Below are 22766 nucleotides of genomic sequence, written 5' to 3' on the forward strand. Positions count from 1 at the left end.
TCTGTTATAGACACCAAATCAGACCAGAGAACAGGATGATCAGCGCTTTAAACATCCATCAATAATGAGCAGAAGGAACGGAGAATACGAACCTGGCTATGGGCGAGAGTCATGCAGAGAGAGGCAAGCGCTTGGCGGCAGCCCGGTCCCGGAGATCAGCGCCCAAGTGTGGGAAAGCATTTGAATTCTCTTTAACCAAAAACACAGCGAAAGAGCTTTGCAGCTCAGCGGGGATTTGGGCAACGGTTTGTTTCTTTATTTAAAGCGTGGCGGCCCCTCTAATTACACCTCTTCAGGGCAGACGAGCCACTCCTGGAGTTTCCCCGACTCCTACACCCCAGGCCCAGGGAAAATACAGCTGGCACCCAGCGGGGAGCTACGCTAAAGGGGGAAGGCGGAGAGACTGGCACAGCAAACTAAGAGACAGGGCAGGGACAGAGGCAGGGCGCGCTGCTTCGGAGCAGGCGCTTTCGTTTGCCTTGGAGATCATAGAATCATAGAATCACAGAATTCAAGATCAGAAGGGACCATTATGATCATCTAGTCTGACCTCCTGCAAGATGCAGGCCACATAAGCCGATCCACCCACTCCTGAAATAATTCTCTCCCTTGACTCTGCTGTTGAATGCTCCAAATCATGATTTAAAGACTTCTAGTAGCAGATAATCCACCAGCAAGCGACCCCTGCCCCATGCTTCGGAGGAAGGCGAAAAACCTCCAGGGCCACTGCCAATCTACCCTGGAGGAAAATTCCTTCCCGACCCCAAATATGGCGATCAGCTGAACCCCGAGCATGCGGGCAAGACTCTCCAGCCAGACCCTCTAGAAAAAGGCTAACAATATCCTATCATTGAGATGTATTTACACACGTGCAGAAAGCCGGGGCTACGGGGAAAAGAGGCCAGAGAACCACATGGGAACAAGAGGAGCAGTCCTGGGGGACAGAGATCTAAGGTGAAATCCCAGCCCCAGTGAAAACAATGACGGAGCTTCCATCCGACCTAACGAAATCAGGATCAACCCACATAGTTAACGTGGTGCATCCAAACGAGGGGGAAATCACGTCCCCATTGGAGGGCAGGGCTACACGGCAGTCAGAGGTGTGACTGCAGCACACGGAGACATACCTGAGCTAGCGGTCATGTAGCGAGGGCGGCTAGAATATAACCCATGTGGCCACGCCTTTACAAGCCCACCTGGGACCCAGGGGCCCCCCTTGTATGGCTAACCCGCACTGATGTCTGTACTGCTACGGCTTCACGGCCATTGGTACCCGAGCAGCGACATTAAAGTGAGCTCGGAGGTGTCTACACGAGCTGCATTCACACCCCTCGCTGCAGTGTAGACAGAACCTCCAGTGGGGCCCTCGATTTCCTCTCTTGTCTAGATCGAGTTGATGACATGGGCTTAGACCCTGATTTAGTCAGGTTGGTGCAACCCGCTCGCATGGACCCTCTTCATTCGGTTTATGGCCGTCCTCACGACCAGCTGAGTCGCACTGGTGCCAGGTCTGTGCATGGACAAGGCCGGAGGCAAAGGGAAGGAGAGGAGACGACGCAGGAGAAGGGGAGCTGGGAGGTCTCCCTGGGGACCAGCTGTCTGAAAGACGAGCGCCTGGAATGCTGACAGGGAAGGTATTCCGAATACGCAGCCCCGGCCCCGCAAACACACCAGCTCTATGTACAGCACGAGGCTTTGCTGCAGCCTCAGCGTGGGGTGCGCCGTCTGGGTCACAGCAGCCCACGTGCCCTAGCCAGTCTGGAGTGGTGGAGGCTGGGTCAGATCACCCATTCTCCACTCCCCCGACCCCATGAGTCTTGTGAGGACAGGGCAGGCAGCCTGATGCTGGCGTCCCCCTGAGCTCCCGCATCCCCAGTGCTGCTCTACTGCCATTCACCCCCGCCGGCCCCTGCTAGGCGCGGCGAGAATGTCACTAACGCATCAGAGGGAAAGGCAGAACTGACTTTCTAACCAGCGTTCAACTCCCAGAGCAAGGCCTTTCAGGGTCTGTCTACACTGCACAGAGCCCAGGCTCTGACTCAAGTTTGAGCCCCAGCCCCGTCCACACACAAATGAGGTTGACTCGGGTCGGTGAGTACTCAGGGCCTGGGGCCCAGGGCCCTAGCGGGGTGGGTCAGAGCAAAAATGCCTCTCTCTCCAGGCACAGGCCCTTCCAGAAACAGTGAGCCCCATTCCGCTCGCACTTTCCATTTGCACCAGTGCGAGACCAGAATGGGCCCAGAACGCCTCCCCAAAACTCAGGGCTGGCCAAACTCTCCTCAAACAGAGCCACAGGAACCCCCCCTCGGTTCTTTGCACCACCCCAGTGCAGCCACAGCCACCTTGGACTAAGGCCCAGAGCCTCAAAGGTGTTTAGCCTCCTAATTCCCAATGAAGCCCATTGAAACAGGCACTTAAATACCTTCGAGGATTTGGACCTCAACACCTGTCAGCCCACAAGAACTAAGCAGAGTCAACCATTGGAGGGGAAACCCCCAAGGAAACACACTGGAATTGGCGTGGGCTGCTCAGTAGGTGGGGACCAGGCCAGATCATTAATACGGCTAACAAGCAATGGAGTGGCTACTTATGAGCCCCAAATGCTCTGCTAATTAGTGTACCACCAATGTAACCTGCAGATTTGCTTGTTTTGCATGTCAACTTCCTCATCAGGGGACGGACTCAGCTCACCGGACATAAACACACAATTAACAACTGCAATCAAATATTGACTGAGTCCCTTGCAAAGCAAACACACCGGCATCCCCACCCCCTCCAGGACTGGCAATCAAGAAGTCCAGAGTCCTCACCCGGGTGAAGGAAGGGGGATTCAACCAATTGAACACAATCTGGGTGCTGCTGAAAGATGCTGGCTTGACAGGTCTGAAGATGAAAGCTCTTGATCAACAGTGCAGGCAGCCTCTCCAGTGTTATTTGAATGACACTATCACGGGAGATCAGCATCCCATGCCAGCCGGGCGCTGCACACAGTAAGAGACAGTCCCTGCCCTGATGTGCCTTGCCCAAGATCCCCCAGGAAGTGAGTGGCAAAGCTGGGAATTGAAGACAGGTCACCTGAGTTCCAATCCAGTGTCTCGACAACAAGCCCATGCTGCCTCTCAACGCCCTGCCCAGCAGACCTCAGCCCTGCCTTGAGGAACTACTCTCCTAGGTAAGAGGGGAGTGGAGTCTCCACCGCCCATTGAAATCTTTCACCTCTCATCGAGACCCCTCCAGGAGGGGGTCGATGGGTGACAGGAGATGTGGGTGCCTACCTACTGCAACCTGGGCTGAGTCCATTTTTTTTCCAGGAGATTTTTCCCTTGTACAGAGAGAAACCCAAGCCTAGACTGCCACATGTTAGACCAGGACAACCCGAAGCTGAAACTGACCAGGCCAGATTGGCAGCATGTGAAACTGACCCAGTCCCCATTAAGTCAAAGGCAAAAGGCAAACAAACAGCAGCAAACTGGATTTCTGACATTCTTTCAGATCCGGCTGGGTGTTAACGCAGGGAAGAAAGTCGCTTTGTTCTTTTCAAAGACAAAAAACTTTTATCTTGACAGCGCCTCATTTAATGCTCCGCTGTCAGCCAGCGCTGGATTCCCATTTGGCTCCGTTCCCCGCTCATCTGCATCATGACCAAACTAATCTCTCTCCTGGCAGCCTCAACGCTTCGAATGTCAACTTCGGCTCAGCTGTGCTTTCGTTCCTTTCATGTTTAAAAGCAACAGCTCCCAGTTCACCAGAGTCTCGCTCCGACTGTTTGTCCAGAGAGCAGGGCTTGCTGGCAGAGCATCAAGAGAAACTGGGAATCTGGGCTGAGAGTGTCGTCCCATTTCCTGACCTTTCCTGGAAATGCCATTGCTCCATCACAGAGCAGCCTCAGTGACCGTGAAACCGTCTCCAACCCAGGGACAGCACGCTGCATCTCACCAGCCCTGGGGCCCGAAATCCCTGCTCACTGAACCAACCCAGGTTCTGCCACACGTGGAGAGAATAGTGCCCTGTCTAAACTAGGGGCGGGGGGGGGGGGGGGTTGTATCACTGTGACTACAGCAATACAGCTCCACTGCCCTGGTCTACCCGTAACATTTAGATTGACGAGCTACGTTGCTCGGGGCGGGGTGTGAAACAGTCACACCCCCTGAGCACCATAGTTAAGCTGACCTAACCCCTGATGGAACAATTCTTCCAAAGCTCCTTCCACTGACGTAGGAAGCGTCTACAGTACAGCACTGCAGTGGCATGAGAGCAGCTGTCCCACTCCAGCGCCTTTAGGGTATCTCTGCCCTAACACAGGGAAGGGCAGGACTTCCCCGGTACGTTCCGGGGACATGCGTATCGGCCCCATTTTGCATGGGCGCAGTGAGCCTGTCCTGTGGCTGTGCACTTACGTCACAGTATCGATGTGACATGGCCCAGAGCCATGCAGCCCGGATGGGTGCAGTCCTTGCCCCCAGCGATTGCATCGCGCTCCCCAGTCCAGAGCCTATTGGGGTGCACAAAAGCTGCACTCCCTTGATGGCCAGAGGCCTCCAGGACGTCTTTTTTTTTAATGAAAAACACACTGAATTCCAAAACATACATGAAGATCGATAACCCACGACCTCCACGTGCCTTCCCTGAAACAGGGCAGAACTATCCAGCACGACAGGCAAGGAAACTGGCTCATGCTAACAGGAGCAAGGTGCACTTAATCCCTGCCCTGGCTGATAAACAGGCCTGGCTTCACACTGGACAAATCTCTCGGTTTGCCCGTGTGCATCCAAGGATCCGACTCCAGGGAGGAGGGGAAATGCCTGAGTGCTGTCTCCCGCCGCCGTTCTCCTCCCCATGACTCCGTGGGCTGGTAGGTTCCCCCATCACCCCACCTCGGGGGCTGAGGTTTCCGACCAGGCCGCCCTGCCCCTGTAACGGAAGAGCAAGGAAGCAGAGTGTTTCCCCGCTGCGCCCCCGGAGCAAGGAAAAGCAGCGATGGCTATTTTAAACGGACGTCTTCCTGCTAATTAATGGAGCACGGGGCCGACGTGGGGCTGCTGGCTCATTGTTCAGTGCTAATAATGGACTCGCACATGCCACTCACGCATTCCGCAGCGCTGAGCTCTCTGACCCATGAATACAATGTGTTAATTTACAGCGCTGCCTGCCTGCCATTCCCTATCAGGCTCCGCAGATGGGGAGGGCGGGGTGGCTCAGGGACGAGAACAGGGCCTTGCTGAGTACAAACTGCAGCGGGAGCAGCTCAACCTCTGCAACAGCAAGCGCACGAGCCGGCCTGCACCGAAACAGAATGCTGGGCCGTGTGGATTCGCTCTCACGTGCCTCTCCGCCCCCAGCTGGAGACGATGCTCCTGTGCAAAGCCATGCCAATCTTTCAACACACCTCGGCCACGTGGCCTGTACAAAACCAGACAGTTCACGAGGAGGGCGATTAGGGATATGCCAGAAGCATCAAGAGGCCTCCACTGAGATCACGGCCCCGGTGTGCTAGGTGCTGTACAGACACATCTGTGCTAGAAGTGCAAGTGGGACTGTAGCAGATAGGCACAGGCGTGCTAGCTTTAATCCAGCGAGTGCACCAGCAACATAGATGTGACTACACGGGCTTCAGCATGGGTCTAGCATCTGGGGAGGTCTTCCTGGACCCCTTCCCCTGCAGTGTAGCTATCCCCTGAGTGAATGAGAGGCCCTGCCCCTAAGAACTTGCACTCAAACAGAGCAGACCAAAGGATTATGATCCCCATGGTACAGGTGAGAACCAGAGGCAGGGACAGATTAAGTGACTTGCCCAAGGTCACCACGGGAGGGGTTGGGGTTCTGTGGCAGAGCTGGGATTTGAATGGCAATAGCTGGCACTTACTTCAGCTGCTCAGCCTTTGTTATTTAAACAGGCAAAGTGCTATCAAGTGCTCCGAGTAAACAGCCAGAGAAGGGACCAAAAGAATCTTTCCCTCCTTCCTGTCTCTCAGGGAGAACCACCTTAGGTGTCCCTTGGAGCAACGTCGTTTCAGGCACAGATGTGATTGCATCTTGGCTGGGTCCCTTTAATTGGCAGCTGTTACACGCGTGGGTGCAGGAGCCCTGAATATTCTCCCCGGGCCTGACCCAACGCCCACTGGAGTCAGCGACAGTCCTTCCTCTGTTCCCAAGGGGGCTTCTGGATCAGGCTCACAGAGCAGCAGCTCCGCTCAGCGGAGAACACAGGTGGCTGCAGATTGAACAAGCATCTTTCTTCCCCTGTCCTTGCAGGGTTGCCAGGTGGCCAGAGAACCAATAATTGCAACCTAGTCTACGCGACACGTCTTAAATCTACGGCCCCAACAACAGAAATGCCTAAAAGGCTCCTGCTGCGTGTTCCCCTGGACGGTGACCTGGTCAGACCTTCCAGGCTAAGTGGAGTCAGGACTGCAAGGAGAGTCTCCGAGGAAACACTGGGGTGCTGCAGGAAGTGAGGCTGGCGATACAGCAGGTGGCGCTCTTCCCTCCAAGTTCACAGTGAGCTGGTGCTTTGGTGCCAGGCACGACTGCAGTCCTGCTCACTTACGGTGAACTCCCCTCCCTGGCTCGCGTGCTGTCTGCAGAACTCCACCCCAGAAGTAGCCGCATTTCAGCCGAGGTCGCTGATAAGTGAATTGGGGGCCGGCAGTACAAAAGGCGCTGGAAGAGCATGTTACTAGGCGTAAAAGCAGATCGTTTGTTTCAAAGGATCTTAAAGGAGCCTGTTTCTCTGGGGTCTCGAGTCAGGCACTCGGAATCACCGACCACTTTTGACAGGGTAGGTCTGTGTTCCCCTGATGGCCGCATGGCCGTCTCTCTCTCTCTCTTTCATTCAGAACAGGTCCTCCCACTTCCTCCCTCTCCTGTCTCCATTCAAATCTAGGAGATCCGGGAAGCCCTGAGCTACCCGGGACACCAAGAGGGAGTTTCTCTCTGAGCAGGAGAGGAAGCGGGCCGGAGCCTTCGAGAAATGGAGGAAGAGGGCCTGCCGGCTCGGCTGGGCTCTTCCTCAGGCTCCACCTCCTCTGCTGAGTTGTCCTAAAAACAGCCTTATCAACAGCCGGCCCTAGAGGAGGACCAGAATTCCGTTTCCTGTTTTTCCCGTGGAAACCCTCAAATAGAAGCTGGCCTCATTTTTGGTGGTGGTTGTTTTTTGGTGGGGGGGGTGGGGGCTAACAATGAGCCATTTCCTCTGACAGCTTGGAAAGGCACCTCGGGCTCAGCTCCCCCCAGCACTGCTGGCGGGAAATCCGACCCGGCAAGGCCAGGGGAAGGCTGACCTCCGTTCCCTGCCCCTCTCAAGGACACAAAGGGGGCGCATCGCTCTCCGGCCTGCTGCTTGAAGGGTCCCTTGGACTCCACCCGGGGCTACTCGGATGAGTAAAGGTTCCGGGATCAGGTTCAAGGTTTGGCTCGACAGCAAATAATGGGCTGAGAACAGCTGGCATCCAGGATTCTAGGCCATGCGATAACAGGGCTGGAGTTTCACAATGAAACTCTATGTAGCTGAATGAAGGTTACAGCTGCAGCCCCGCGCCTGTCCCACAGTTTGCCGGGAGATTAATGGCTCTTTCACGCCATTCGCTCTCCATCGCCCCACTCAAACTTGGCCTCCGGAGCAGGATGTCCCTGGAGGATTGTGGGATCGCAAACTGCCGCACTCCCGCAGCTTACGCTGATGCAATGGGAAATTCCAGGCCTCATCCTGGTCTCCTCTGGCAGCTCGGAAAGTTCCTCTCTCCTTTGAGCTCTGGCCCGGGGCCAGAGGGAGGGCAGCTCTGTGGCACTAGGTGGAGTCTCTCCTGTGCAGATGGTGCCCACCACATGTTTTCCATAGATTACTAGGGGCTAACATTCTTCAGCCCACACACATTTCTAATCAAAAGCTTGAGAACCTTGCTGGACTCTCTCCTGCTTTCTCTCTTTTCCGTATGACTCTGAAATTTTAAAATTATCTTGGCGCTCCGAGCGGCTAGATTCCCTAGCTGGTGTAAGCAGCATTGGGCCGGTGAAGTCAATGGAGCTCTGCCCGCGTACCCCCAACTAGGGATCTTGCCCTGACACCGGGGAATCCTTACCCGCCCGGCATCACTGCAAGACAATGCACTCAGCTACGTAGCCACAATAGGGCAATTGTCACAACAAGGCTGCTCGTCCCTTTCCCAACCTCCCCACGCACAATCCCATGAAGAGCACCACTGTGACGCCTTCCCCCCACCTCGCTGCCGCCACCCCCGCAAGCTGCTCACGCGACCGCATGCTTGTGACTCGCAGACCCAAGCAACGCCCCAGGTCAAAGCACAGCACCACGTGTGCTGTTAGACCCACCGACGTCTACCTGGGTGTGTTTTCAAGCTACCGAGCCAAAGGTCACCCAACCACGGCAAGTGTTGCTGTGTGAATTCACCGCAAGCAGCATTGATTTGAGTCTCATTTTTAAATATCTTAATTAAGGGGGAGGGGCTAGTCTCCCCTGGGCAGGTATACTGGGTTCCCTTGGAGAACCAGGCTGCTAGTACCTGCTGCAAACACCTGCACGCAGATCCCTTGGAGAGCAGACTAGGGAAGAGCCCATTCTCTGAAGCCAGAATATCCTTACAGCGGACCGGACAGACGGGTAACCCCCGGAGGTCATCAAGCCCGTCCCCTGGGAGCCAGCGCAGGCCTGTGCTCACCGGCACCGCCGCCAGAGTTGCGGCATGTCTCATTTCAAATGACTCAAGTCATGGGGTTTCCATCACTTCCCTTGGGAGATTAGTTCACAGCCTCGCTGTCAGGAAGCTTTTCCTAACACTCAGCTCAAATTGTCCCTTTGCTCGGTGTCAGCCAAGAAACACCTCAAATGCCAGTAGCACGGCCCCATTCAGCATGGGGAGACCAGTCCCTGGACGAGACCTGCAGTGTCGAGGCCCGGAAGAGTGGGACACACACAATCCCCTGGGGCGTGTGTGTTACAAGTCCCCGGTACACAGGAGACGGAGCGGTCACAGCCCCAGCTACAGTCTTGCCTGTTTAGCTCAAGCTGTAGCCGCTTCTGCTTCCTTCCTTCACAGTCCAGTTCTTGGTGTGTTTGCCAAGATGGCAGACATCACTCACACCCCAATATGAGCACTACTGGCTTTTCTAACTAGGACCCGCTCCCCACCTTACTGATGAGCCTCTGTGTTGGGCCCTGGAACACGCCTCCCATCGAGGGTATGTCTACAATTAGACACCCGCGGCTGACCCATGCCAGCTGACTCGGGGTCACGGGGCTTGGGCTAAGAGTTCCTAGAGTCCAGCCCGAGCCCAAATGTCTACACTGCAATTCAACAGCCGAGTCAGCTGGCCTGGGCCAGCCGCGGGTGTCGAACTGCAGAGTGGACATACCCTGAGAGTGCTGCTCCAACCTGCAACAGAGCTTGGCCGGTTCATTAACGATCTGGAGGATGGCGTGGACTGCACCCTCAGCAAGTTTGCAGATGACACTAAACTGGGAGGAGTGGTAGATACACTGGAGGGTAGGGATAGGATACAGAGGGACCTAGACAAATTAGAGGATTTGGCCAAAAGAAATCTGATGAGGTTCAACAAGGACAAGTGCAGAGTCCTGCACTTAGGACGGAAGACTCCCATGCAGTGCTACAGACTAGGGACCAAGTGGCTGGGCAGCAGTTCTGCAGAAAAGGACCTAGGGGTTACAGTGGATGACCAGCCCCCAGTGCAAACCACTAGTGTAGACAGGAAAAGCCAAGCCATGATCTGCACCCAGGTAAGCTGCACCTTTGTCTGTCTACATTTTGCATCGTCGCAACTATATTAGCGCCCAGCCGTCGATGGCTGTTACTAGGACACATCTCAGTGCAGACAAGACCTTCGCATATTTAACTGGGGCAGGTGCCAAAAACGTTGGGAACCACTGGACCAAACTTCATGCTGCACAGAAAATCCCTGTCAAAGACGTGTTGTCCAGGCAGTGAGAAAGAGACAGAGACTTCGTCTTTCAAAGGCAACCGGAATCAAAGCGCTCACCCACAGACCCAGATCAATGACACTGCTCCACAGGCTGCAATCTTCCCCAGCAGCCCCCCCATTCACCGAGACTTTACTTCCTTTGATAGTCCCCCGCCTTCTTCCTCCAAACAGTTCACTAGAGTGAAACACCACTAACCCCTCTCTGGTCTAGGCTCCAAGGAGCAGAACCACATGCCATTGCTGCATATCACCAAGGTCCTCAGAGGTGGGTTTGTTTCTGTGCTGCCGCAGAGCAAAACTGGAGGAGTTTTTAATAAAAATTCTGCAAGTAACCAGTCTGTATAGCAGACTGAATCCCTTCTGATGTCTGTCACAAAAGAAAAAGAGCCATTTGGGAAGTAATCGAGGTTTCTGAAAGAACACTGTCAGGTGAAAAAGACGGCCAATATTTTCCCCTTGGTGAACTTAGCATAAGACACCTGAACGCATCCTCGAACATGTAAGCAAGTGGCCTGATTTTCAGAGGTCGTTCAGCTCTCACCGGTCACAATGATTATTTAGGTGGTGTAAAGATAGAGTGAGGTGCCCAATTTTAAGCACACAGGTTTGAAAACCTTGGCTCGTATACATTTCTCTTTAAATTGGATCCCTGCCTCTGTTACAAGTGACCTCTTAGTTTAGTAATGGGACAACATCACTGAAAATCAAATCAATTTTTTCAAAATGAGTCTAAAAATCAATTTCACAGAGGACACTTGCTCCAGTGTCCCCTTGTTGACGTTTGTGCTTTTACGATCACATCTTCCTACGTCTCTTTTTTAAATTTCTCTCGCATCACTGTGTGAAAGTCCCATATGGGACAACAGCTAGCTGGCTACAGAGGGGGCAAAAGTGAAACTGACTCTAAGTGGGGTGCAGGGGGGTAACAAGAAATATTTTGTAAAAGCAGCAAAGAGTCCTGTGGCACCTTATAGACTAACAGACGTATTGGAGCATGAGCTTTCATGGGTGAATACCCACTTCGTCGGATGCATCACCCACGAAAGCTCACGCTCCAATACGTCTGTTAGTCTATAAGGTGCCACAGGACTCTTTGCTGCTTTTACAGATCCAGACTAACACGGCTCCCCCTCTGATACAAGAAATATTTTCTTATCTAATCCCTTCCATATAGAGTCTCAGGCTCCAGTCCTGTAAGCTGCTCCATTCAGGCAGCCCCACAAGGAGGGGGAAATAAGACTGGTCAGTTTCATGGCTGTTTCTAGTAAGTTTCACTTTCCAATTCACAGGCACTAGCCCAGTGCATTCAGCTGCGTTCCAGGTGCCTGTGCATTCGCACGCGCACACCCTCCAGCACTTACTGCTGGAAGCAGCGTATGCGCAGGGATGATGGGAAGGTGCCCATGCCCTAGACTGGCAGACCACACCCAATAAAGCATGTTAAACAGGCTTGGCTACCAGACTAGGAATCACTCGGATGGAATCCTGCTCAGCTGCCATGTGAGTGCATCGGGAGAGTGAAGGGACAGAGAAGAGACACTCTCTGCCCGCACTTTGCTCTTCCACTCCTCCCGCCCCAGCACCCTCATGCAAGACAAAGCGTAGGATTGTGCCCTCATCCCAGAAGGATGAATTGGTATCAACAGAGGAAGGCTTAGCAGAGGCCAAGAGAACCTCATGTGACTAGTTCTTGTTGTTCCTAATTCAAGGCTAATGAACCACAGTAAATATTCACGCAGAACAACACTACTACACCCAGGCTAAGCTCACTCAGCCAGGTACTGTGCTGGGGCACAGCTGAGGTTGAGAATCTGTTCTAAGCAGAGAAATTTCACTTGTCCTTACATAACTATAAAATTAAACATACACACAAAGACCACACATCTATTGTCTTTTGCCAAGGCCCGTTCTTAGTCTCCTGGTAAATAATAGTTTGTTTTTCATGCATTCGACACGGCAGCCCAGAAGGCGGCCTAAATTAGTTTTCAGCTGGCTCCAGATGGTGAGGGAGAGAGCGAGGCCTAGAGGATAGCGCACCAGATTGGGACTCGGGAGACATGGGGTATAGTCCCTGCTCTGCCACTGGCCTGCTGGGTGACCTTGGGCAAGTCACGTCGCTTCCCCGTGCCTCAGTTTCCCTGCCTGCAAAATGGGGACGGTGATACGAACCTCCCTTTGTGAAGTGCTTTGAGGCCTACTGATGAAAAGCCCAGTATTATTATTCTTGCCTCGGTTTTGGGGACACTAAAAATCACCCAAAATCTTTTGTAAAAGAAAATTTATGGCATGTATGCAGGCTGCTGGGGAGAAGCCCGACCCAGGTTTCAACTCAGAAACAGAGCACAGAAGACAGTATTCAAAATCATAGCGCTGCACCAAACTCCCAAACCATCAGCGAGTTGCAATCTGTAGCTCTACCCGCGGGTGGATTCAAACTCCAAGCAACACACGAATGCCAGAATTCAAGCTCACAACGGGACCCAAGTGCCAAGACACAACGCACAATTAGCTCTCTAGGTTAAGCACTAAACTAGTAAACGGCAGAGTTTTCTCAGCAAGGCACAAGTGCCAGGCAGGACTGAGCCTGCAGAGAGCATCTTGGGCTACGCATTTTAAGTCACATCAGCACAGCACCCGTGAGCTCCTAGCGCAGGGTTTCAAAGCCACAGTCCCAGATTGCGACAGCAGGATCACGCAAAAGCCCTGCTGGTATTTCAAGTTCATAGTAAAAACACCTGGTAAGAAACTCCGCATCTGTAGAGCAGCTACTGTAATGGGGAAAAAGAGGAGGCAGGTACACAGGAACCAGTGAGCCTTCTCCCGCTGCTTTAGCTTTTGTGGGCACTTGTAGAGCACTGCTGTGAAGAAGTTTGCAGCGGCAGCAATGAGAAATACTGTCACGGCACTTTCCACCTGAGGATTTCCAAGCACTTTTGAAAAGGCAGGCCGTTATCAGTATCCCCCTTTTACAGGTGGGGAAACCGAGGCAGCAAGAGATTAAAAAGTGACTGAAGCCAGCTTGTCAGTAGCAGAGCCAGGAAGAGACTCAAGGCCTCCTAATGCCCAGTTCCCTGTGCTCTGACCACTAGACCACACTGCCTCCCTTGGTGGGAGAGGGCCCTTTTAAACCACAGACAGCACCAAAAAAGAAAAGAGTGGAATACGGCAAAGGCTGGGATTTTGGTTCCTAAACCCCTTAGGCTCTTTGGGGGAAATCTCTGCCCTAATATACGCTGATAAAGAGGAAACTTCCAAGAGATTAAACACAAGCCATGGGTAATACGCCACACTGCTACCGAACAGCGTCTTCATTTCCAAAGCACTGCGCACACGTTAATGAATCCTGCGAGGCCAGTTAGATTAGGCCCATTCCATGGACAGAGGAGGCGAGTTTAACAACTCGCAACAAAGGAACAGGGACCGAATTCAGCCCTGGGGCGAGGAGGCGCAGCCTCCACTGAAACCTACAGGAGCTGGGCCAGCTTCATGCCAACAACCAGTCTGGCTTCCTGTCTCAAAGCCACGCCAGGCACCAAACTTCATCCACAAACACAAGAATCCGGACAAATGCAGCAAGAGGCCCAGACGTTTTTCTGCAAACAACCCTTCCAAAAATCCCAGTCTACAGCAGACGCAGGATTTCCCCAAACTGTCTCTCTCTCCCACCCCATGCACTCCCTTTCCGGTTTCTCTACCCACACCCATACCTTTGGCTTCCTCAAACATAATACCCAGCAGAAACAAATTGAGCAATGTGCATCTTTGAGAAAACACCTTTGCTGTGTCATGGCACGAGCACGGGGCGAAGGCATGACTCGAAATGGGGCCCGATCCTGCGCTCTCTGCTTCCGCTGAAGTCAAGGGACATTGACACGCAGCAGGTGGCCAGATCCGGTCCCCCGTGGCCAGAGGGCAGGTGAGGTGGTCAAAAGGGGTGAGCTACCCATGGTTTACCACAGGAATAACGTTGCCACTTTCTATGCAGTATTTTTTCCCCTCTCCGAAAATGGGAGCCCCAACTGGTATAAACTGGCACAGTGCCACTGAGCGCTATCTGATCTAGTCTAGCAAGGTCTGAGTTTCTATGACTTCGAGTCACAGCGGTCATGTGGGCAGCACAGGCTTTCAAGTCAACGTAGCTGCCCAGATTGACTTCAGCTGGGGATCTATTCCCGTAGCTCAAAGTAGGGGTGGGGGTGGGATCTGCTTAAAGCAGCGTCAGCTCACAGACCTCCAAAATTAAAAGCAAAACCAAAAACTCATCCAGCCGAAGGGGCCGGTTCTCGCGGATTTCGTGCCTGACTGAGCCGGATGGCTTGCCACACAGACCTCTCTCAGGCTGATGAGGAGCACAGAGCAGCCTGGAGTCAGCGGGAGACACAAAGGTAATGCAAGTTGCAGAGGAAACAAGAAGCGTGGATGGATGGATGGACCAAGATGGTCGACCGAGCTCCTACCTAGACCTGGTTAAGCCAACTCACAAACACCAGGCTGCCAGACCGCCCCCCCCCATGGGCAACCTCTCCATTCAGCTCCCTGCTAGCAGCCACCCAGCACACCAGCAGCACTGTGTCTGCTGCCAGTCTGCACCTCCCGGTGGAAGTACCAGCAGACACCGTCCCAGCCTCCCCGCAGAGTGCTGGCATCTGAGCCGCCAGCCGCCCTGCCCTCAGACTCTGCACTACCAACCTCCCCACCAGCACGAGCCCCCCCCCCATCCGCCCCACGGTACCAACCTCCCCACAGAACCAGCGGCAAAGTATACACCCCGGGCAGTCACTTTCCTCAATACCAGCCCCTCCGTCACCAACCGCTACGTGCCCAACTCCCCACCAGCACCCCACTGCCATCCCCTGTTGGGCCACTCCTGCCCTCCAAGCCAGCCCCAAACGTAGTGTCAGTCCCCCCGGTGCCTGTTGCCCATCCCATGCCAGCCCCCCAGTGCCAGCCCCAGGCCCCATAGCCCCCACAACCTAAGCCCCTCCAATGCCCCCTTAGGTCCAGTCCCTAATCCTCCCCAGCCCCCACGATGTCCCCCCACTTCAGCCTCCCAACTGCCCCCAAACGTCCCCCAGCCCCCCAAGGTCCCCCTGTCCCAGGCTCCTAACATCCCCCTAGTTACCCCCAGCCCCTCAACATCCCCCAGGCCCCCAATGTCCCTCCTGGAGTCCTGATCCCCAGCCCCCCACGTCCCCAGCCCCCCCACAACCCTGCTCCCCAGCCCCCCAAGATCCCCCCGTTCCAGGCTCCTAACATCCCCCTAATTACTCCCAGCCCCAGGCTCCCAACGTCCCCCCCAGTCCCTGGTCCCCCCAGCCCCACCCCACAGCCCTGCTCCCCAACCCCCCAGTCCCAGCCCCCCAACGCCCCCAACGTCCCCCCAGACCCCCAACGTCCCCCAGTTCCAGTCCCAGCCCCCCCACGCCCCCACAATCCCAGGTCCCCTCACCGCCCGCCCCCCAACGTCCCCCCCACGCCCCCAACGCCCCCACAGTCCCAGGTCCCCCCGCCGCGCTCACCTCGGGGCTGCGGGGCGGCGGGATCCCGACCAGGCAGAAGGCGACTCCATTCATCGGGGAGCCGGCGGCGCTGGGCACCGAGCGGGGCGGCCGGGCTGGGCGGGCGCGGCTCCGGCTCCGGCTCCGGCTCCGCCTCCTCCGGGCTCCGGCGCGCCAGAGACTCCCGCCCCCGCGGCCCCGGGCGGAGCGGGGACAGCGACCGCCCTGAGCCGAGCGGGCCGGGGGCGGGGCTGGCACGGCCAGGGGCTGACAGACACCGGGGCAGCCGGGACAGGGACCGACGGGGACAGGGACCGACCCCGGGACAGGGACAGAGACAGACACCGGGGCAGCCGGGACAGGGACCGATGGCCACAGGGACAGACCCCGGGACAGGCACCGACAGACACAGGGACAGAGTGAGAGGGACAAACACCAGGACAGGCACCGACAGACACAGGGACAGACCCCAGGACAGGCACCAATGGCCACATGGACAGACCCCAGGACAGGCACCGACAGACACCGGGACAGACCCCAGGACAGGCACCGATGGACACCGGGACAGACACCATGACAGAGTGACAGGGACAGACCCCAGGACAGGCACTGATGGACACAGGGACAGAGTGACAGAGACAGACACGGGGGCACCCCAGGACAGGGACCGATGGCCACAGGGACAGACTCAGGCATGGACAAACAGACAGACAGGAACACCCCAGGACACACAGACACAGGTTAGAGTTAGGGAACTGGCGTGGACAGACGGACAAACAGAGGGACAGGAACTGGCACGGCCAGACACAGGGTCAGAGTCACACCAGCACAGGCAAACACCAGGGCTGATGGACAGGGGCTGCCATGGACAGAGAGACACCAGGAGGGCGCTTGGGATAGGCAGAGCAGAGGCTGGCATGGACAGGGATTGGCAGGAAGGCAGGCAGAGGGACGGGTGTGGGGGGCTGGCACAAGGCAGGGAAGGGACAGACACTGAGATGGGCAGAGCAGGGACTAGCACAGACATAGAAAACGGGATGGCACGGTAAGAACCACACACAGACAGCCGCAGAGCTGGGATAAACAGAAGGCCTGGCAGAGACAGACCCTATTAGGGGGCCCCAGCTTCATTTCCCCAGAGAGAACCTACATCAAGCAGCAAAGAAAGGGTGGACAGCGGAGGGCACCGTTAGCCCTTCCTGCACCTCCCTGCCACCTGCAGCTTTGCCCAGGGTATACAAAACAACCCTGCAGGCAGGCGCTGAAATGAAACCCAGAGACAGGGTGTGCATGAAGACACTGGGCATCACAAAAGCTTCTGCTCTCAGCCCAGATGCCCAGTAGCTTCTGCCCTGCCACTTCCCTCACCCTACTCTGTAAATGCCTATTTGCATCTCGGCATCAAAATAATCATTAATCAGTTTTTAAGCATTGCATAGAGACATAAGAACATAAGAACGGCCAGACTGGGTCAGACCAAAGGTCCATCTAGCCCGGTAAACTGTCTTCCAACGGTGGCCAATGCCAGGTGCCCCAGAGGGAATGAAGAGAACAGGGAATCATCAAGCGATCCATCCCCTGTTGCCCATTCCCAGCTTCTGGCAAACAGAGGCTCAGGACAAACTAAACTCTCTCACACATACACGATTGCCAAGGAGAGTGAAATCCTCTCTCTTAGGATGGTGCAACAGAGGAAGGATGGTCCAGAGGTTACACCGCTTACCTAGGATTTGGGAACCTTGGATTTAACTCTCTACTCTGCCACACACTTCCCATGTGACCTTGGGCAAGTCACTTAATCTCTCTGTGTCTCAGTTCCCCATGTATTAACAGGAATGTTGTGAGCAAGACACGAGAAGTAATTCTTCCGCTCTACTCCGTGCTGATTAGGCCTCAACTGGAGTATTGTGTCCAGTTCTGGGCGCCACGTTTCAGCAAAGATGTGAACAAACTGGAGAAAGCCCAGAGAAGAGCAACAAAAATGATTAAAGGTCTAGAAAACATGACCTATGAGGGAAGATTGAAAAAATTGGGTTTGTTTAGTCTGGAGAAGAGAAGGCTGAGAGGGGATGTGGTAACAGTTTTCAAGTATGTAAAAGGTTGTTACAAGGAGGAGGGAGAAGAATTGTTCTTCTTAACCTCTGAGGACAGGACAAGAAGCAATGGGCTTAAATTGCAGCAAGGGAGGTTTAGGTTGGACATTAAGAAAAACTTCCTAACTGTCAGGGTCTTTAAGCACTGGAATAAATTGCCTGGGGAGGTTGTGGAATCTCCATCATTGGGGATTTTTAAGAGCAGGTTAGACAAACACCTGTCAGGGATGGTCTAGATAATACTTAGTCCTGCCATGAATGCAGAGGCCTGGACTAGATGACCTCTCGAGGTCCCTGCCAGTCCTAGGATTCTATGATTCTGAGCATAAAAAAAGGGGCTGATACATCACACAGGTATCATGAGGGGTTATGGAGGCCATAAAGTGGCACAGAGCAGTTAAAGCAAACGCATGTAGGTGGCATTCTAAAAATCTAGCCCGCATTGTGGGGGCTTAATAGCAGCAGTGGATTTTATTATGGTTTTATTTCATTTATCAGGCCTCATTGCCAAATCCCAGCAGCCGCTCGCCAGCACTCAAAATAACCCACCTCCCCCCTCACCAACACTGATCCCAGCACGGAAATGGAAATCAAAGGGGGAAATGCCACGGACAGTGGTGCTCATACAGCCTAAAAGAGCAGACAGCTTGGTATTTTCATCCAGGATTTCTAATTGCCCCAGGCTGCATTGCCCTAGGTACATTGGTTGGGTATCATTTTACTCCCAGTTTGCACTGGTGTAAATGTCTGTGCAAGGTGTGGGGCAATGGAAAATGGGTGCTATGTGCATAGGTTACAGTTACTCCATTTAGCAGGGTTTGAATCAAGCTATTCATTCCCCCAATTTCTCTTCACCTGATATCAGTGTGTCGCAGAATCCCCCAGGGCCCACACGACTGTAACGCCCATCACTGTAATGGAGCGGTTCTGGTTCACACTGGAGAATCCGGGACAGAACCCAGGAGTCCTGACTGCCAGGTCCCAGCTATAAACTGGAGCATCAGGGCCCCAGCTCCCATTACGCAGGCTGAGCCTGCCAAGATGTCATCTTCCTTCCTGCCAGAGCCAGACTCAGCTGAGCGAGCGCCCCTTCTTTTCCAAACCATCATCGCTCAGGCTACACAATTCAGCAGAGAGGAAATGGAAGGGCATGTGACAGGAAGAGCGAAACAAGGCAGGGGAAAAGAGGGAGGAATTGTGCCCTTGTCTGTCTGGATGGAGAGATCCAGACGGGGGATGGGAGAGCAAAAGCCACAAGCCCAGAGAAGGCTGGGCACTAAAGGCGACATTTGCCTACGGATCAGAGCAGACTGAGACTCGGGAGTCCTGGTGTCTGTTCCTAGTTCTTGAGGGAGTTCAGTCTGGGGCTTATAGCTGGGAACCAGCAGTCAGGACTCCTGGGTTCTGCTCTTCGATCTTGCCGCCTGAAGCTTTGGTCTATCTGGGTCCTGGCAGGGGAGACTGCTTGATTCTGTTCCTTGCAGTAGACAAAAGCCTGGCTTGGTGCTTGCAGCTGAGGACCAGGAGCTGTGGGCTCTGTTCCTGGTTCTGCCACTGCCCCATTGTGTGACTTCGGGAGAATCCTTTCCCCTCTCTGTATGCCCCGGTTCCCCCCATGGATAAAATAGGGATTATCGCTGACTCACCGGCGCGTGAGGCTCAGTTTATTAGCTGGTGGTTGCAAAGCACTTTGAGATCCTCAGATGGCCTGTGATGGATGTTAGATGGGGTGGGATCTGAGTTACTACAGAGAATTCATTCCTGGGTGTCTGGCTGGTGAGTCTTGCCCACGTGCTCAGGGTTTAGCTGATCGCCATATTTAGGGTCGGGAAGGAATTTTCCTCCAGGGCAGATTGGCAGAGGCCCTGGGGGGTTTTCGCCTTCCTCTGCAGCGTGGGACACGGGTCACTTGCTGGAGGATTCTCTGTACCTTGAAGTCCTTAAACCACGATTTGAGGACTTCAATAGCTCAGACATAGGTTAGGGGTTTGTTACAGGAGTGGGTGGGTGAGATTCTGTGGCCTGCATTGTGCAGGAGGTCAGACTAGACGATCATAATGGTCCCTTCTGACCTTAAAGTCTGTGACTCTATGAAAGGTGCATGAGAAGGTCAAATTCTCAGTGTTACTAGCAGGGCTCTCCAAGGGGGAGCTTCTAGTTAAGACAGAAGAGACCAGCCCTAGGGGCAGGGGAACCAAAGGCCTTTTACAACCGACTCCAGACAACAGCCGCGGCACCAGTTCGGCAATGAGCCTCCTGGTCTGGGTAGACAGCCCCCCTCGATCATTGCATCACCCTCCTCTCCACCGCAAGGGGATCAAGGCTCTAACCGCAGAAGAAGTGGGGGGGCAGAGTTGCCATGGAAACTCAGCATTCAAAGATGTAAATAAGCAAAGCATCTCAGGGAAGGAGGGAGGATGCCGAGAGCTGCGGATTTCTCTCCTTTCGTGTTTTTTATGCAGCACAGAATATTCAGAACTCTCTCGCTCTAGGCCTGTAGCATCGATTTAATAGTACAGAGCCAGATCCTCAGCTGGGGACGATCAGCGGCTCTTGGATTAAGTCAATGGAGCTAGGCAGACTCCCATCTGCTGAGGATCCGGCCCATCTAGCTGAAAAAGAGCTTCAAAGCTTGTCTCTTTCACCAACAGAAGTTGGTCCAATAAAAGATATTACCTCCCCCGCCTTGTCTGTCTAATATCCTGGGACCAACGCAGCTCCGACAACATTGCAAACCATGACACCTAGTGATACTTGATGGAGCAGCAGGGCTCTCAAAGCGCTTTACAAAGGTCAGTTGGTTAAGGGTACTGACCTATGACATGCTACAGACCATGAGGGCTTCTCGCCCTATTTAACAGATGGGGAAACTGAGGCACAGAGCAGGCAAGCGACTTGCTCGAGGTGATACGGCAATTGAGTGGCAGTTAGGAACAGAGGGCCGGAGGCCTGGTTCATTCCTCTAACCACCAGACCATGCTGTCCTCCAGTATCATTACAGTTAAAGCAAAGCAGGAAAGCTGGATTCGATTCCCAGCTCCCCAACCGCTTCATTGTGTGACCTTGGACAAGTCACTGCAACTCCGCAGGCCAGATCCTCAGCTGGCATAAATCAGCGTAGCTCCATGTATTTCAATGGAATTGCATTGACTTACATACTGAGGAGCCAGCCCTCTGTGCCTCGGTTTCCCATCTGTAAAATGAAGACCACAGTCCTACCTCACAGGGGAGGGGGGGGTTCTAAAACGTAATGAATTAATGCTTACAAAGCCCTTTGAGATCAGTGGATGAAAACACAATACAATAGTGCTAAGTATTAAGTATTAATAAGGAACAGATGAGCAGAGCAAATAGGTTCACAGCTCTTTTGACTACGCAAAGAGCAGCTTTCCTGCAGCTGCTTGTTTTCTCCCTTAACTAAACTGGACCCTCTTGTAAATGGTCAAAGATTTTAATCTTTGCCTCTCCCACACACACATATATATACACACACACACACACACACACGCAGCATAAACACAGGCGTCTAATATAAATTTTCCATGACACAATTAAGAAAGTTCATATCAACAACTATTTCCTCTGGGGCACTTGCAAAAATAATAATAAAACGACAGAAATGGAAACTTCAATTAGAAAACACAGCGTGCCGGTTTACGATCTTCTCTCTCTCTAGCCCCCTGTGTCCTGAATGAACTCACAGTCGTGTGGGCAAACAGGAGGATCAAAACACGCGTCTACTGGGGCGGAGATCACCTTCCAAACGCTGTATGGAGAGCAGACGTTTGGATAGGCAGTGTGGCCTAGCAGATAGGGCACTGGATTGGAAGTCTGGATGCCTGGTTCTATTTCACTGAACTTGGGTAAGTCGTTTCTTCCTATGCCTCTGTTTCTCGTGGTGCCCTCTGCTTGTCTTGTCTACTTCAAGTGTAAGCCTCCAGAGTACAAACCGCCGGTTACTGTGTGTGTGTTCAGTGCCTACCACGATATGCTACTGTAATCAAAATAATAACCAGAGTGATTTGCAAGCTATCAGTACCCCAGCAATGTTGAAATGCAGCCTCCTCTGGGGTGGAGGACAGCAGCCAACAGCAATTCACTGCACAGCACAACAGAGGGGGCAAAGAGACATCAGGGCGAACCACAGCTCCTCGGGAACATGCCATGGGATCTTTAACCTCTGTGGGGAACAAACAGGACGTTGGTTTTGAAGATCCCCTCTGAAAGATCACACACACACACTAAACGGCATGGAGTCCCCTGGTATCTGGCTCAGAAGGGAAAAGGGGTGAGTCAGCACCACCAGGATGGGAACCTGGGAAAGGTCTTCCTGGGCTGAAAAATTCCAAGGAGGTGGAAACCTCGGGGGGGGGGACGGACGGACGCGGGCTCGCTGACGCTGGCAGCAGTGGTGGGAAGAGTGTCGGTGTTTTAACCGCTAAGGGCCAGATGTTCCCGTGGTCAGCACCCACAATCGCCTGGATTTGGGAAAGAGCTCAGCTCCCATCTAGGGCGCCACAGTATGTGGGCGGATTTTCCAAAGAGCCGGGCACGTCGGGTACCAACATCTGTTCAGGACCTGGCTGTCAGCGTCATACCAGGAGCGCCGAGCGTTGGAAAATCAGGGCCCTCATTTAGGTGCCTAAAGGCTGAGCTCAGGCCCAGAGGAGCCTCCAAGGTATTTAGGCACCTAACTCCCATTGAAGCACCTAAACACCTTGGAGGATCTAGGCCCGAGCTCTTCGGATTTGGATGTGCTGGGTTCAGCCAGCGGGAGAGTTCCTGAAAGTCGGCAGCCGGAGGGTCCCCGGGGATCAGGAAAGTGGGACAGCTGCTGTGCAGGCTGCGTGGCAGCTGCCTTCCCCTCTGCACAGCCTCGGGGGACGCCGAGGGGTCTTTATTGACCGTCCCCTATTAACCACCTCATTAACGAACCCTGCCACCAAGTCCTGTTCCTCCCCGCCTCTCCTCCCCCCCAGCAACCGGCCTTGGCATCAGGAATCGCTCCCCTCCCAGCAGCTGCCAGCTGCAGGGAATAAACAGTCGGATACAAGTGACAAGTCACTTCCTCCCCACCAGGGCGTAGCCAGACGGAAAGCGCCCCCTCCCCAGACACACACGCTCGCAGGGAGCACAATGGAAGGAGTGGGGCTGGGGGAATAGTCCGCCCAGAACGTGGGGCTGCCAGCCACACCTATGAGCCTGGGGGTGTCCTACTATC

The 22766-nt window shown here is 54.1% G+C and overlaps 1 protein-coding gene across 3 annotated transcripts in view; it reads right to left on the reverse strand.

The window, feature by feature from the left end:
* Window positions 1-22766, reverse strand: part of ARHGAP23 (Rho GTPase activating protein 23) — a 121439-nt gene that overhangs the window by 84690 nt on the left and 13983 nt on the right. The window contains exon 1 of one of the 3 annotated variants that reach the window (XM_044999471.1): window positions 15474-15599. The exons of 1 other annotated variant lie outside the window; for it this stretch is intronic. In XM_044999471.1, coding sequence (XP_044855406.1) covers window positions 15474-15527 — 54 coding nt within the window. In that variant the 5' untranslated portion in view covers window positions 15528-15599. Of the gene's footprint in view, window positions 1-92; window positions 467-15473; window positions 15600-22766 lie in introns of those variants that run through there. One more of the 3 variants, XM_044999472.1, reaches the window with a different exon arrangement.

Source organism: Mauremys mutica, chromosome 25, assembly GCF_020497125.1.
Source record: "Mauremys mutica isolate MM-2020 ecotype Southern chromosome 25, ASM2049712v1, whole genome shotgun sequence".
Classification (NCBI taxonomy): domain Eukaryota; kingdom Metazoa; phylum Chordata; order Testudines; family Geoemydidae; genus Mauremys; species Mauremys mutica.